Source organism: Festucalex cinctus, chromosome 6, assembly GCF_051991245.1.
Source record: "Festucalex cinctus isolate MCC-2025b chromosome 6, RoL_Fcin_1.0, whole genome shotgun sequence".
NCBI lineage: Eukaryota > Metazoa > Chordata > Actinopteri > Syngnathiformes > Syngnathidae > Festucalex > Festucalex cinctus.
Window position 1 is genome coordinate 19,054,571 of NC_135416.1, and position 16,380 is coordinate 19,070,950.

General features: G+C 39.0%; 1 protein-coding gene across 1 annotated transcript; it reads left to right on the top strand.

The window, feature by feature from the left end:
- Positions 1-5,647: 5,647 nt before the first annotated feature.
- Positions 5,648-8,943, top strand: LOC144021228 (keratin, type I cytoskeletal 13-like). The gene is made up of 8 exons (XM_077525344.1): positions 5,648-6,153; positions 6,300-6,382; positions 7,301-7,457; positions 7,533-7,694; positions 7,751-7,876; positions 8,228-8,448; positions 8,537-8,550; positions 8,645-8,943. Exons 1-8 carry the CDS (start codon positions 5,710-5,712, stop codon positions 8,692-8,694), a joined length of 1,257 nt encoding a protein of 418 aa, XP_077381470.1. The 5' UTR covers positions 5,648-5,709; the 3' UTR covers positions 8,695-8,943.
- The last annotated feature ends 7,437 nt before the right edge of the window (positions 8,944-16,380 follow it).

Sequence of the window (16,380 nt, forward strand, 5' to 3'; positions counted from 1 at the left end):
TGTAGCTTCCAGGTAAGTGAATGCAACCAGACTGGAAGACAATTGGCATTCAAACAGGTGTAGTAGTGAGTGACACGCGCCACTTGTTGCTGGGATACAACAAAACAACAGATACTGTTTAGAGCTTCTATTCACTTCAATGCGATACGCAGAAGCAGACAACAGACTTCCTGTTGTGATTTTCTCTTTCATTCACAGGCCTGTGAAAAATCAGAAGACAATGGACACAATGTTCAACAGCGGAATGTCTGTTTTGCTTTTTTTCTGTGGATTTAGAGAGAAATTTTTAAGTTGTGAATGATGTCAGACCATAAATCAGCAACTTCTGTCCAATCAGATTGCAGCCTCCGTGTCCCGACATGTTCATTTAATCTTCCCGGGGCTTTCAGAATCAGTGGTGATGGGTGATGTAATTGCGACATGAAGAATGTTTCTGGAACCAAGCAGATTTAAAATTTGTCTTCACAGGGTCATGGGCGTGCCGCTGGCCCTCTATGATGTCATCATTTTTACATCTTCTGTTTGGAATGGTCAGAACAAGAAGCATGTTCCATGAGCAAACTGCAGACATCTGCACATATTATTACATTACATCATTATACATAGTAATCAGTATTATGATGTATAGTAGGTTTGGATATTGATCACTGAAGTGTTACACAAGCATTAACATCAGCAAGGATGAGATGAAAATATTTTCACAATTCTGATTCAATAATAGTAAATATAAATGTAAACGATTTGGAATTGTCTTAACTCATTCACTTGCAGCCATTTTCACTGCAGCAACCCCCTTTGCTCCTGGCTGTTTTACTGGATTTTGACTGATTTTGAAAAGCCCACAGAATATTGGGTTCCATTGCGATGAAAACATGGAACCTACCAAAAGAAAACTAGTCTTTTCTTTCATCAGGAAAAAAAAGAAGTATATTTCTATCTGTCTCCGTTTTGCAGCAATTAGCATTAGAACATAGCTAAGTTTAATCATTATTCACCAACTTGTTGAAAACATTGGGGAAAACAGCTTTTTGCAACATGGTTGATATCTTATACTCAGCTGCCACCTGCTGGCCGTTTTTGTAATAATTGCTTCAAACATTCTCTTCAGTTCAGAGGCTGCATCAAAGCCTTCTGCATACTCTAGCATAAAAAAAAGAAAACAAAACGTATCAATACATTTTTGGGAGCATAGTATTATTTAAAATAGAAGCTATTTATATATTTTTGGGGAGCAAATGAGTTTTAAAGTGAAATAAGTCAGGTATTTTATAAATGCAAGAAAATACTTTTAAATTCTTGTGAACCATAAATTTCAAGAAAATGTACGATACAAAAAAGGCCTTTAAAAATCTATTTTGTTATGAATTAATGGGAACAAAATATATTAAAATAATCGATTCGTGGTTTTATGGATCAATACCAGGCTTAAAAAGGAATATTTATTCAATATTGATTATTTGATTATTTAAACCCAGCCCTAATGTATAGGATTTGAACATTTTATATTTCGGTCATGTCAGTAGATAAAAGTTGATTCTTAACTGCTCCAAATGAAAAAATTGCAAGATGATAGTGGTGGGCGTAAATGGTGAATTAAGTCGGGTAACTCCCTAATGAAGGCTCAGAATCCAGTCTGTGTCGTTAATTAATAAGCATTTTTTGAACTCTGGTCCGGTCTTGAAATCTGAGCTAATCAGAGCTCGATCAGCATTGGACGTTCCATTGTATTCATTTGTCTTCTCTCCCTGACAACTTGCTAATTAACTTACAGCCCAACATCTCAGATACGAAATGAATGTGGTGTGACTTTCACAAGACATTACAAGTACAGTAATAACTCTGGAAGTAAATGAAATGAGAAAAGTAAGCGCCGACTCCAAATCTACCCAGGTGGATGTGTTTGCTTCAAGTATGCAGTGAGCTCAGCTAACGTTCACTTCTTTGACCAGGTGCTGGTGTTGGAAAAAGGGAGTGGGCAGAAGATATTTCACAGAGTCGTGCACTTTATGACAACCCAACACTCCCATAAAGTACACAAGGATTTAGATAAAGACAGCAGGAATGTTTTGTTAGATTTGTGGGTAGTACAGTAAAATTTCAAGACAATGTGTGTGTTTCTATTTCGGTATGCGACTGGTGTACGGGTTGCAGTCTTTTGGGGCTTTATTCTCCATACAGACTTTGCTCCAAATCCTGTTTGACTCATGCCGAGGTCGTAGGAGTCTGAAGTTCCTTTGAAAATGGTTGCAAAATCGTACATGCACACGCACACAACGCATGGGTGCCTGACACACCACAATTACTGCAATCTGAATTTACAAATTGTACTAAAAATAAATGCTGGAGTGAATAATTATGGGGAACTTAAAAAATTATGTAAGAATGAGTCATATTTGGTTTGGGGTGAAAACGCCCACTTTCCACATGGCATGAAAATGCTGTGAGTGCAGAGTGAAATGCATGTCAAACTTTTACAGTGCATAAATAATTTGTTTTTCAGTCTATAAGTCTGTCAAAACTGACAGATACTTCTGCTTTGTGAGCGACACTTGAATGGGACACTGACTGCAAACACACCAGGCAGCATCTCCAACAGTTTTGTTCTCCTTTTAGAGTCAACTTTCACTCTAAAGCATGGAACACACAAAATGACTTTTGACAATTCAATGGATTTTCAAATGTGTGAGAGACCATGTCTTCACTTCTCCCTGATGACAAGGATTTTTAACTGAAATACTGAACATGTCTAAAGTGGAAGTCAAACTTAAAGGCGGGGTTTCACGTTTTCACTCAGGAAAATGCACTATATAAATACAGGATGTATACCCATGAACTCCTTCTCAGTCTACACCTCTGGGCTTCTGTTACTGTGTGGTGGTGTTTTTTCCTAAAACCCCACAAGTGTGAGCAAGTAAGTGAAAATAAATAAATAAATAAAAAATACATAAAATCCGTGCTTGCTGTCAAGTTGCGGCGGGATTGACGTCATGCAGCCGACGAATTCACCCAGCCCCGTCTACAGACAGTGAGTGACACGCCCCCTGCCACCCCACTGCTCTGCGATTGGCTGGAGGGGTAAACAAACACAAAATAGCAAAATCAGGCTGGGGGGTTGGGAGTTTAGGAAAAAATCACCACCACACATTAACAGAAGCTCAGAGGTGTAGTTTGAGAAGGAGTTCATGGATATACATCTTGTATTTATATAGTGCATTTTCCTGAGTGAAAACGGAAGACCCCGCCTTTAAACATTCCTTGACAATATGTTATATGTGACCTCACTAGTCTAAACATGACATTCTGATAAATATTACATTGTGGAATATGAGTTATGCAGCAAAATCCAGCTGTTTTTATCCATCTCAGGGGGCGGCCATTTTACCACTTGTTGACTGAAAATGACATTTGCATGTCATTTTGCGTTGAAGCAGAAATAGCAGATGAGTGTTTGCCTACTTACTTTACTGGAAGAACATTTATTCTCATTTTGAAATACTAACATTGGCCACAACATTTTTTTTTTTTTTTGCGCAAAAGGCGGGAAGCACCCTGGGCTGTTTGCGAGACAATTAAGGGATGCAATCTTGACCAATTTGGATACATTATTCCTTGTTGCAAGTGAGAGGCAAACAAGTGGTTATGGGAGGTCACATGAACAAATGGATTTTTACTATGAAATACATTTTGTGTCCCATATTGATAATTATTATCCATCTAGCTAACATTTCTGAACTGCTTATCCTCGCTTGGGTTGTGGGCTATCCCAGCTGTCTCCAGGCAACTGAACTAGTCACAAGTTGTTAAAAACACAATCAAATTTTAAGAGTTCAGCAATGAATGTTAAAATCAGCTTTGCATCACTATGAGGTAACTTTGCTCCATACTGCTTGCAACAGTACTTCATTGCTTATTTGCAAGCAAAGTCCAGAGGGCAGATCTTGGCAATTTAGATTTTTCAAAGACTACTTTTTAAATGCCCTCCTCGAAGCACAACGGCATGCAAACTAGTTTGCTCATCGTACATCATTCAGTGAAAGTCAAATCAATCACTAAATGACTGAGGAGAGTTTGATGAAACATATGAGTGAAAGATCTCTCACAGTCGAGTGAGACCAAACCCTGCTCCTGCAACAAATAAGAGGCATGAGTCACTTCTCCCTTTGGCTGAGGGTGATGACCCCACAGGCCTCTCCCATCTCCACTCGCAGAGCAAGTTGGCCCACAGCCCAAAACTCAGATAAGGAGTTGCACACACACTTGCACTCCAGCAGCCATGCGTGCACACACAAGAACGACACACAATCCCTTTATACGCGCCGTTTCCTCCCCAAAAACAGGCCGAAACAGGGGCCAAAATCAACACACTCAAGAACACGCACACATGTTAACGCGCACACAGGAACCGAGGGGGGATGTCGGGTGTGATATGGTGAACAATGGAGGCTCAGATTCCTTTTTTGTGGGCTTGTCAGTAAGTATGAAAAGTAATTTTTTAATTCAATGTTGGCCACGAGGTCACTGGCGCTAGTTTACTTACAAAACTTCCCTTCTTCCCACACAGTGCAAGGATGAAGCTATCCTGTTTGATAGAAAAAAAAAGTTACACTCTAAAACCAGTTGAGTCAAAAACAACTCAAATTGGGTGGTTCAATTTATCCAAAAAGTTAAGTCAAATAAATAACTGATTAAAAAAATAAATAAATAGTTTGCTCAGTGGGAAATTAATTTAATTGATCCAAGCTTTTGGGTTAAATAACTAAAAAAGTTGGGTCAGTTAATTTTTTTAACTAATTCTATTGGGGTATTGCATTCATTCAAAAATAAAATGAATAAGCCACAGAACTGAACCCAACCCCAAACAGTTGAGTCGGTTCATTTTTTTTTATTTTTTTTTTTAAATCAAATTCAATTGAGGTATTCAATGAACCTGAAAAATTGCGTTAAATGAATAACCCACAAAAAAAAAAAAAAAAAAAAAAAAACTGGGTTACTTTGTGGGTTATTAACTTTAAAAAGTTGACTTGGTTCATTTTTGACCCAATTCAATCAGGTTATTCAATTAGCCCCAAAAAGTTGGGTCAAATGAATAGCCCAAAAAACAACCCAAAAAATTGGGCCGCTTTGTGGGTTATTCATTTATTTTGACTCAACCTTTTGAGATAAATAACTCAAAAAGTTGGGTCGATCAATCAATTCTTGACCCATTTTGTTTTATTTTTGACCCAACTGTTTCAACAGTGTTATTTGCTCAGTGTGTGATGTGAACTCTGTCGAGAGTCAGAAAAATAAAGCAGCAAGTGACTTCATATTTGCATGCGAATATTCAAACTGAAATGAGTGAAAGTAGACTAGCAGGTATTTAGATAAGCATGCAGAAATTTTAAAGGTGACACACACGCACACACCCCAGCAGAAGCCAAGCTCTCTTGAACATGGACACAAAAGCAACACACGCACACACTCACACATTCCATGAGCGTGCCCTCATAGAGGGAAAGGGAAAAAACCCCATTGGTCCTTAAAGGAAAACAAATGGTGGTTGTGTCAAGCCAGTGCTGATCGGCAGAGCCAAAACTCCCGCCTTCTCTCCCCTCCCCTCTGGCCAGACCCGCCCCAGGACCAGCGCTATATCAGGAGCCCGCTCGCCGCTACCCAACTTCACTCCTGGTTCAACTCCTCTCGTCTCCTCTCTCGAAAGACTCTCAAGCCATGCAGTCCAGCTACAGCATCTCCGGCGGGCCCGTCATCATGAGCAGGCAGAGCTACAGCTACTCATCCAGAGGCGCACCCAAGGCTCAGAGCTTGTCCGGCCTGAGCCTCAGAGGTCCTCGCATCTCCTCTTCCACCAGGCACAGCGTCTCATCCGGGTTCGGCGGCGGATACGGAGGCGGCTACGGCGGCGGCTACGGCGGCGGGGCGGCCTCCTTCGACCTGTCCGGCGCCTTGGACCAGAACGCCATTCAGCTGAACGAGAAGGCCACCATGCAGAACCTGAACGACCGTCTGGCCACCTACCTGGAGAAGGTGCGCTCTCTGGAGGCTGCCAACGCCAAGCTGGAGAAGCAGATCAGAGAGTACTACGAGCAGAAGGGGCCCGCGGCCGAGAGGGACTACAGCAACTACTGGGCCATTATCAATGACCTGAAGGACAAGGTGAGCTTGCACTACTGTTAATCATTGCCATGGTAAACCGACACGGGGTTACAAATGTTATACTGTGACCACGCTGTTTTGGGGTCATAGTGTGGGTGTGTCTGATAGCAGAAGCGTCTGACTAATTATTAAATTGTCCATTTAAGATCATGGCCGCCACCGTCGGAAATGCCAACATCCTCCTCCAGATTGACAACTCCAAACTGGCTGCTGATGACTTCAGAACCAAGTAAGAAAGATTTGGGATCAAACTCTAGTCCTCAAGGGCCACCTCCAACAGTTTGAGACCTGAACAATTAAGTATTTAAAAAATGTCCAAATTTTTTTTAGTTCTTGGAAAAAGTTGAATAAATGTTTTAAAGTTACTTAAACATGTCCAACAAATGACCAAAAAATGTCCATGAAATTGCTAAAAATGTCAGAGAATTGAATGAAAAAGGCTGAAAATATTTTTTTAAAAAGTCCAAATGTCCAAAAGAATAAATCCCGAGAATTACCATAAAATGTCTGCAAAATTGCAAAAAAAAAAAAAAGTCAGAAAATTGCTAGCAAAAAGGCAGAAAAATGTCCAAAAATAGTTATTAAATGTCCAAAAAAAGAGAAGCAGAAAATGACCATAATATTCCCATATTGCCAAAAATGGCAGACATTTGACAGAAAAGCAGAAAAATCTAAAAATATCTGAAAATCTAAGTATGAAAAATTACAACCCACCACTCGCCCACCCAAAAAATGTCAGAAAATTGCTAGCAAAAAAGGCAGAAAAAATGTTCAAAAAGTAACTAAAATGTCCAAAAACAAAAAGAAAGTTAGAAATTGCCATGCAATATATTTATGTATAAATATGTACTGAAAAAATGGAGAAGAGAAAATGTTCAAAAAGTAAACTAAAATGTCCAAAAACAAAAGAAATGCAGACATTGCCATGTAGTATATATTTATGTAGAAATATGTATTTGAAAAAGGCAGAATTGTCCAAAAGAAGAAATCCCAAGAATTACCATAAAATGTCTGCAAAATTGCAAAAAAGAGTCACAAAATTGCTAGCAAAAAAAAAAGAAAAAAAAGTCCTATGCCTTAAGTAGTATGTTTAACCAGCGTTTGTATTTCAAACATTAAGTTTATTCCACTTTCTTTGACAAAACAGATACGAGCATGAGCTGATGATGCGGCAATCTGTGGAGGCCGACATCGCCAACCTGCGCCGCCTGCTCGACCAGACCACTCTCACGAGAGCCGACCTGGAGATGCAGATTGAAGGCCTGCAAGATGAGCTGGCCTACCTCAAGAAGAACCACGCCGAGGTACCAGACGCTTCATAGAGATCTCCCTCACACAAAGTTGAAAATGCTAACGTTTTGTTTGTTTCTGCTGCTCAGGAGCTGGCAGCCATGCGATCACAGCTGTCCGGCACCGTCAATGTGGAGGTCGACGCCGCACCCCAACAGGACCTCAACAAAGTCCTGGAAGAAATCCGCGCCCAGTATGAGACCATCACAGATAAACACCGCCGCGACCAGGAAGCGTGGTTTAATGAGAAGGTAAGGCAAGTCATTATTTTATTTATACAGGTTTAATGATTATTTCCTCTCCCTAGTCGGCTACCTTGACCAAGGAAGTGACCATCAGCACAGAAAGCATCCAGACGTCCAAGACGGAAATCGGAGACCTGCGACGTACGCTGCAGGGCCTGGAGATCGAGCTGCAGTCTCAACTCAGCATGGTGAGAGACGAAAGCCAGACGGCCTCCTCGCAATCTTGCCTTATATGAGCAAAATCCCCAGATGCCTCCCCTGTCCAGGGAAATGGAGACAGTGATAAAGGGTGCAGAAGGAGGGCTTTACTGAAGAATGCGGTTGGGGGTGGTGGGGGCTTGTGGAGGGGGGAGATTGGGAGAGGAAAACATTTCACAGTCTGCTCAGATTCTGGTAGACATTAAAGAGCTTGAAGAAAAGGGAAGGAATTCAGAATGTGATGGTCTAGTCGGTCATTAGAGTTCAAAACGGCCAATGAGTAAAAAGTCTTCACAACGTAGCCACGGCGCCAGATACCATCACGTGCTTCTTTCCTATAGAAAGGGGCGCTGGAGAACACGCTGGCAGAGACGGAAGCCCGCTACAGCGCCATGCTCGCCTCCTTCCAGAACACAATCAACATGCTGGAGGCAGAACTCGCCAACGTGCGCGTCAGCATCGAGCAGCAGGGTCAGGAATACAGGATGCTGCTGGACATCAAGACCAGGCTGGAGCAGGAGATCGCGACCTACAGGAGCCTGCTGGACTCAGAGGAATCCAGGTAGATCCAAAAAGACATATTTGGAGAGAGCATACATATTGAACACTGCATTCATTGTTCATTTTTTCTCTTTCCTTTCGCAATTAAGGCCAATTGGTTCAGGTAAGTGATGCTTAAAACCATGCAGTGATACGTTACATAACCACATGGAAACTTGAAACACTGCCATTTTTTTCCCTTCTCATCTTCTTCGCAGGGAGCTCCAAGACCACAGTCAAAACCACCACTGTGCGCACTTCCAGCTAAAAGGCTCGAAATTCCAGCTGGCAAGACAACAAACACATGCACACACACGCATACACGCTAATAATAGCCGTTACACCTGAGAAGTGAGATTGTGCTCAAAAATAACTGACAGAAGATGAAAGTGGAAGGCCGCGCTTGAGACCGAGAGGAGACGAAAGGTTGTGTTGAAGTTCATAAAACAGAAGAAATGTCTGTATGTGTGTGTTTGCTTGTGATTGTCTAAAAAAATAAACCTGCTGGTGAATACAAGTTGTGTCATTTTTCAAACTGAATCTTAAAAAGGAAGTCAACCTTAAACATTACTTGACGATATGTTATATGTGACCTGACTAGAAACTTTACAAATGTAATATGTCATTTTAAGACTAGTAAGGTACTTATATTCTACAGTAGAATATAAGTTATGACGCAGAAAGTGGCAGATTTGCGAGAAAAAAATCTCAGAAACTTACAAGAAATATACGTAGCATAGCTCTAGTCTAATCATTTGAGGATTCGTTGGTGGTTGATGGGACTGTGAAAGGCAGGATGGAGACGGATTCATTCTTAATTTAAACCAGAGGTGTCCAAACTTTTTCATTTGAGGGCCACATACAGAAAATCAGAAGGACACAAGGGCCACATAATGTTATGAAGAGAAATTGTGTTTAGTCCTAAAAATTGTACAAATCAATTATTTGTGCTTTTGCATATTTAGAAAAATGCTACAGTATATAAACCAATTTATTTGTAATATGGCAGTAGGGTTATTATAGTTTTGGAATTTTTCATTTTAGTTAGTTTTTATTAGTTTTTAGTGTGTTTCTGTTTATTAGTTTAGTTCTTTAAAACTGCTTAATTTTAGTTTAGTTTGTTAGTTTCAGTATTAGTATTCGCTTTTTTTTTTTTTTTTTTTTTTTTTTTTTTTAAAGTGTATTACTTGTGCGCAATATTTAAAAAACACCATGGGAGCGATGTTTCTTTTGGTGCTTTTCTATTGGCTGCTGCTAGATTACGTCACTTCTGTGTGACATACTTTCAAACATTATTATTCCGGTTTATATCAAAATAAATCTACGAAAAATCACATTTAAAATCATCACCAAAGGCATGCATTAAACTAACTACCAAAGATTAAAACGAAGGACATCTTTGCTATAATGATAGTTAGTTTTGTAAACATAAAATGTAGTTTCAGTTAGTTTTTGTTTTTTAAAAAGCATTTTCGTTTTTATTTATTTCGGTAACAATATTGATTCCTGAATTTTACTTTTTTCATTAGTTTTAGTTAACTAAAATAACCTTTAATGGCACCAGTTTTTTTGATGCCCTCCCTTCTTACTTTGACCACCTCCAAACATTTTTGTTTTGTTTATTCTATTTGAACTAAGTCAAATGCCATTCTTAGCATATGTCGCGGGCCGCTGAAAAATGGACGTCGGGCCACAAATGGCCCCCGGGCCGTAGTACACGGCATACACTGCAGCTAGAGTGACAACAAGTTACTTCCTGGTCCCCTGTCAGCTGACAAGCACTAACCAATCAGAAGCTAGTATACTTTAAAACGCAAGTGAATGACGGGGAGCAACAGATTCAATACATCAACTGAGATACTTGTAGAAAAAAAATACCGAAATCGATGGATGTGTAAATAATAATTCTGGAAACATAAATGTACCGGTAAGTAATTATACATTTTAACAAATTAACGTAAATGCTTGTTCTTCATGGTGTGGACCTTCGCAAAGCGTCTTTGTTGCTGGCCGTACCCATTAATGCTTCAAAGAGCGAATGCTTAACATCATATGGTTAATCTCTGCTATCTCCTTATTTGAAAACCCGACCGAAAAGTATTGGTGCAAACATTCATGTAGTATGCTATGTGTATTTCTCGTAAGTTTCTGAGTTTTTTTCTCACAAATTTGCCACTTTAGAAAGTCGCAAATTTGCGAGTTTTTTGTTCTCTGAATATTGCCTCCGCCCTCTAAAAAAAAAAAATTAAAAAAAATGTATATGTAGCCCTAATACGCCGTCGTAGGATTCTGATATTGATTAAAAAATAAAGAAAATGTTGGATTTAACTCCATATTCCAAAAACATTAACCAGAATACCATATTTAGACTACTGGGGCTTCATAGAACATATTATTGTCCAAAAAAACAAAAACATTTTGGGTTGACTTCCCCTTTAATGCTATGGCAGCGCTGTTTATGTGGTCGTCATAGCAACGGAGTTACATTGCGGGAGGTGGGATATGGGTTGGTGGAAATGTGTGTTACGTAAGGGCGGTGTTGTCAGGAAAAGGGTGAACAATGGTCAAAGGTATTGATGTTAAACTTGGTGCCCTCAATTTCCCAGAGCCGAAAACTTCAGAGAAAAGAGAACCGAACAGAGCAAATGACCCCTGCATTGACTCAGAAGACACACCCTAAGGACTGACTAATCTTTGCCCTGGAGCCTGTTAACATTGTTACATTAACTCTTGCTACCTAGTAACAAGAACGCACGTACTTCAATATAGACACACCGAATGGGAATGCAAATAGTGACAAACTGAACAAAGACAGGCATTGTTCAAATCTAGCGCCGGTGCTGCACTTTAGACCCATTTATGATGTCGCGTGTATAACTATGAAGAAGTGAGGAGAGGGTTGAGCCTCGCCTCTTGACCACTGCATGGTCACTAATGACATAATCTTATGTTTGTATTAAACAGGAACAAGAAAACAAAATATGGAAGTGACATACTAAGAACAGTTGAGCAGTAAAAGCATCAAAATCCCTACGAGGAGTGCACATTTCTCAAACAATGGTGTAATGTTTGCTTTGGACACGCACAGATTACACAGTGGGTGAGAGTGCAAAACCCAACCCCCGCTGCGAAGCTTTACGGGCCCATATTTGGCGCCATCGCCAGCACCCTGTTACATTACACTGTTTATGTAAAAGAGCTTCCAACAACGCGCTTTACTTTGACGAGCCAAAGCCAACGCGATAATAATGTCAAAATATTTCCCTTACATAAACGATGAGATATGCAGCAGGAGCACCAGTCAGGAGTGAACTGTTAAGTATACAGTAAACACCAGTTTTGAGGTCACGGCTCTCAGGTCAACTCTAAACACTGAGCTTCCGTCAATTATGTGACTTTATGATCTAATAGTAAAAATAAAAGCAGGAAATGCATTGCATGAAGCTCACGGTTTTTAGCTGATGCAGAAAATAAGAATCTAGTGCAGCCCTGCAGAACCTAATGAACAGGTTCTTCCTAATCCTGAGGACTTTACAACAAAGACAAGAATGTTGAAAAGCACTGGACAAACTTTAGTTTGAAAGAAACGATGAGACTTAACACTTTATTATAATCATCCATCCATCCATCCATCCATCCATCCATCCATCCATCTCCAATATTCCTCACAAGAGTCGTGGGGTTGCTGGAGCCTATCCCTGTTGGCTTTGGGCAATAGGTGGGGTACACCCTGAACTGGTTGCCAGCCAATCGCATTATTATTATTATTATTATTATTATTATTATTATTATTATTATTATTATTATTATTATTATTATTATTATTATTATTTTTATTATAGTTATCTGAAGAATAGTAAGTCAGTGGTAAACTACAAGGGCTAGTAAGGCCTTCTTTGCTGGACTAAACCAAAAAAACAGGGGTTTGCAACCTGTGGCCCTGGAGCAAAATGTGGCTTTTTAGTCCTTCTCATGTGCCTCTCTGTGGATCTCTAAAAAATATATGTAGAAATTATTATTATTATTTTTTTTACACATTTATTTATATTTTTTGATCAAATATTTTTTTCTAATTAATTAATGCTTTAGATGAAAAAATAAAAAACAAATATTAGAGTCCATTTTTTTCTTGTTAGAAAAAGATGAACAGGTTTTTTTAAAATTAATTTAAAATTTCCAAAAAAAGACCATAAAATGTCCATGAAATTGTCAAAAAAAAGTAAGAGAATTGACTAAAATAGGCAAAAAAGAAAATGTTCAAAAAGTAACTAAAAATGTCCAAAAACAAAAGAAAACAACGAAACAAAACAAAACAAAACAAACAAACAAAAGAAAAGAAACAAATTATCATTTAATATATATTTCTGTATAAATATGCATTTAAAGAAAGGCATTCAAAAAATGTCCAAATATCCAAAAGAAAGAAATCCCAAGAATTACCATAAAATATCATCAAAATTGCAAAAAAAATGTCAGAAAATTAAAAGCAAAAAGGCAGAATTTTTTTCCCCAAAAATAGTCATTAAATGTCCAAAAAGAGAGAGGCAGAAAATGACCATAATATGTCCATAAAATTGACAGAAAAGCAGAAAAATCTAAAAATTTCTGAAATCTAAAAAATATATGAAAATCTAAGTATGAAAAATTACACTACTTGGAGGAAATGAGCTACTTTGTGACCATTGGAAATTTTGAATCGAAAGGCCATGACATGTGGGGTCTCTCAAGGGTCAGCCCTTGGACCCCTGTTGATCAGTCTGTATATGTTACCTTTTGGGTCAAATGCGTCAGAACGCTAATGTTGACTATCATAGTTATGCAGATGACACACAACTGTATTTATTAATGTCCCCAAATGACAGCAGTTCTATTAACGTATCGTGTCATTCAATAGAGCAAATTAACAACTGGATGAATCAAAATTTCCTTCAACGAAAACAAAACGGAGGTCATTGTTTTCGGCAATAAAGAAAAGTTTTTTTCCCTTTTAATTGTTATTATTATTTAAAAAAAACAAAAAAAACTTCCTCACACTAAATGTTTTTAAAGTTTGCTGTATGCTTTAATATTGTCAATGTATGTTCTCTTTTAGTAAATTTTTGTAACCTACTTTTGTTTTCTCCTCTGTAGTGTTACCTACTCTCTTTGTTGCTGCTGTAAAGCACATTCAGTTGCCTTGTGTATGAAATGTGCTATACAAATAAACTTGCCTTGCCTTGCCTCTGCACTCATTGTGTTCGTAAATGGAGGACTAGCCTACTTGTATTATGGACCGTAGATGATGAAATCCCTAAATTCCTTTCAATTTTACGTTGAGGAACATCATTCTTAAACTGTTTGACACTATTTTCTCATGCAATTGTTCACAAAGAGGTGAACCACGCCCCACCTTTGCTTGTGAATGTCAATTGAGGGAAGCTCCAATCATGGCATTAGCCTGTTCACCTGTGGGATGTTCCAAACAGCTGTTTGGTGAGTTTTTGGAATGTGTTATATGAACTTATATCCATTAAAATTCTAGTTTAATGATTATATGCAAAACACAATAACGTTTATCAGTTTGAAAACTACATATATTATCTATGTAGTCTAATTAAATCTAGGTTTAACGTGGTTTGCATTTCTTTGTATTGTGGTTTATTTTGTTTAACAAAACGCCCCAACTTCATTGGAATGCATTTATATTTTGCTTTAATGACAAAAGTATTTATTGATTTACAACTGTGTTTTAATTTATTTGTCATTTAAATTCAAACTACCAATAAGATTAGAAGTGGGCTTTGCATGAATCCCGATAAAGAAAAAAGACAGGAAGTCGTGTGAATGGGCCCTCTGCCTTGATGTGGCCGTCTGCCATGCAAGGCGTCCTTGAGCCGAGCGGAGAGACTTAGGAGGGGCGTATTGGCACAAAAACATTCATGACTGGATATTAGGAAACCGGATCATGTGTAATAAATTTCAAAGCCAGGCATTGTACGTTTTTGGCTGCTTAGATTTAAAGATGCTTTGAAACACTGCCACCAAATTTTTTAGCCTTTTCTTTCCTTCAGTGTCCAATTGCTGCATATAAAGTGTAAGCAGAAAAGTCACTCGAACACCCACCTGCGAAATGTCATCATGGAATTTTCACAAATTCAAATCCATCTCTCATATCAGTGACATATTTAATTATGCATCACTTCACTCATGCCTGTCAACGTTTAACCAAAGACTCCCAGGAGGAATGTGCCATTCCTTGGCTGCTGGACTGGCCTCGATTCTGGAGCCGTGCTAGCTTTGACACACTTAGCTAAAAGAGGAAATACACATGTCCCATAATCAAACCTCGCTGTGAAACATTTCAAAGTAGAGGACAGGTCGGAATCGAACATGACTAAAAACCCCACTTCAAATGCTTTCAGGCTTTGCCAAGCATGAGATAGTTCTTTTGCACATGTGGGCCTCCTCTGCATGTGGGAACAAGTCTCTTTTGTCCCTTGCCACCATTCAAGTACGGTACATTGGTATCAGCATCAACAAAACATGCAAGGTTGACTGGGCAGTGCAGGGTGGCTGGTGGATGGGAATTAAACAGGTAGAGCTGGTTGGAGGCACCACACCCACTTTTAATCCTAGGAGTCAACGACAAGGACCGACCTATGGTAATTGGGCAGGGTTCATCGTGCTTGGAATCCTTAGACTACATTTTACACACAGTGCATGCTATCACTAAAACAGGGTTTACGCAAACAAAGGCTTGGATCACTCAGCATGCCACATCCACCTGTAAATGCCTTCAATGGGGCGGGTTTATTTGTTCTGGAACATATCCCAGTTTGAGATGGGCGGAGAAAGATAGCCGTAGTATGTATTGACAGACTTTTGTTCTGATAAACCTGTGCTGCCATTGCTGTGTGAAAAAAAACGAGGCAACGTGAGGCACATTTTCCCTGCCTGTAACAGCAACTGAGTTTGAATGTTGCATGAGTCGAATTTTCCAAAAGCTGTGTGGAAGTGCCCGACTAATACACAGACAAACAAAAAGGCATTCATTCCACCAGCTACAGTGCACTTGGAAAGCTATAGTCACTGAAAAACAGGCAAGCTCAGCTAAAAAAATAATGTGTTTTTAAAGCATACAAACACAATGGTAATGACATATAATACTTTTCTTGAACAAATGTTTTCTTTAACAAAAATTTCACAAATTTTTGTAATGCGGTGTAGGTCTTTTAAATGATAATACTGTAATCTAGTGCATGTTTACCACGGTGGCTGAGTGTGGGCTTGTACTTCATCATACGCTACAAATTCATACTACATAATATAATTCCACTCGTTTGATTTGAAGCACATGATACTCTGGAAATGGCACTATAAATTTGATTATGTGTAAAATCCCCAGCACATCTTCAGATTAAATTTATGCAGCATTTCTTCAACTCAATTCGGCTGTTGCAACTCCACCAACCGAAAATTAATGCAATACTCCCACCTAGTGGTCATTTTCAGGAGCACGCATTAAAATGTCATTGGCCGAATATTTGTGTCTTCAACAATGCCCTCAATGAACCACCCTGGCTCATAGCAAAATTGTCCCTCGTGTCACGAAAGTATCGTTGAAGTGACATGATCGAAATCGAGAGACTATTTTGGTACTTCGGGGAAGCAGCTAAATTTACCCTGGGTAAAATAGTTTTCGCTGCACCGGCGTATTTATTGATTTCGTTTTGGTACTGGTACTCAATTTATAGAGTGCTTTGGCAAAGTTATATGGTTGGTGGTGCTGGTGGCCCAGGTGAATGTGGGCGAGAGACGGGTAAAGCCTGGACTGGCCACTGGCTAACCGAAGGGCAAACACAAACATTACAGACATTGAACCCATTCACACTCACACCTACGGACAATTGTATAGTTTTCAATAAATCTAAAATGCTTTTTTTTTTTTTTTTTTAAACAAAGGACTATCAAAGTA

Excerpts from the sequence above, each read along its gene's own strand:
- LOC144021228 (XM_077525344.1), top strand. The coding sequence starts at position 5,710 with ATGCAGTCCAGCTACAGCATCTCCGGCGGGCCCGTCATCATGAGCAGG. Across the intron at positions 6,383-7,300 it reads GCTGATGACTTCAGAACCAA|ATACGAGCATGAGCTGATGA; the intron begins GTAAGAAAGATT and ends TTGACAAAACAG. Across the intron at positions 7,695-7,750 it reads AAGCGTGGTTTAATGAGAAG|TCGGCTACCTTGACCAAGGA; the intron begins GTAAGGCAAGTC and ends TCCTCTCCCTAG.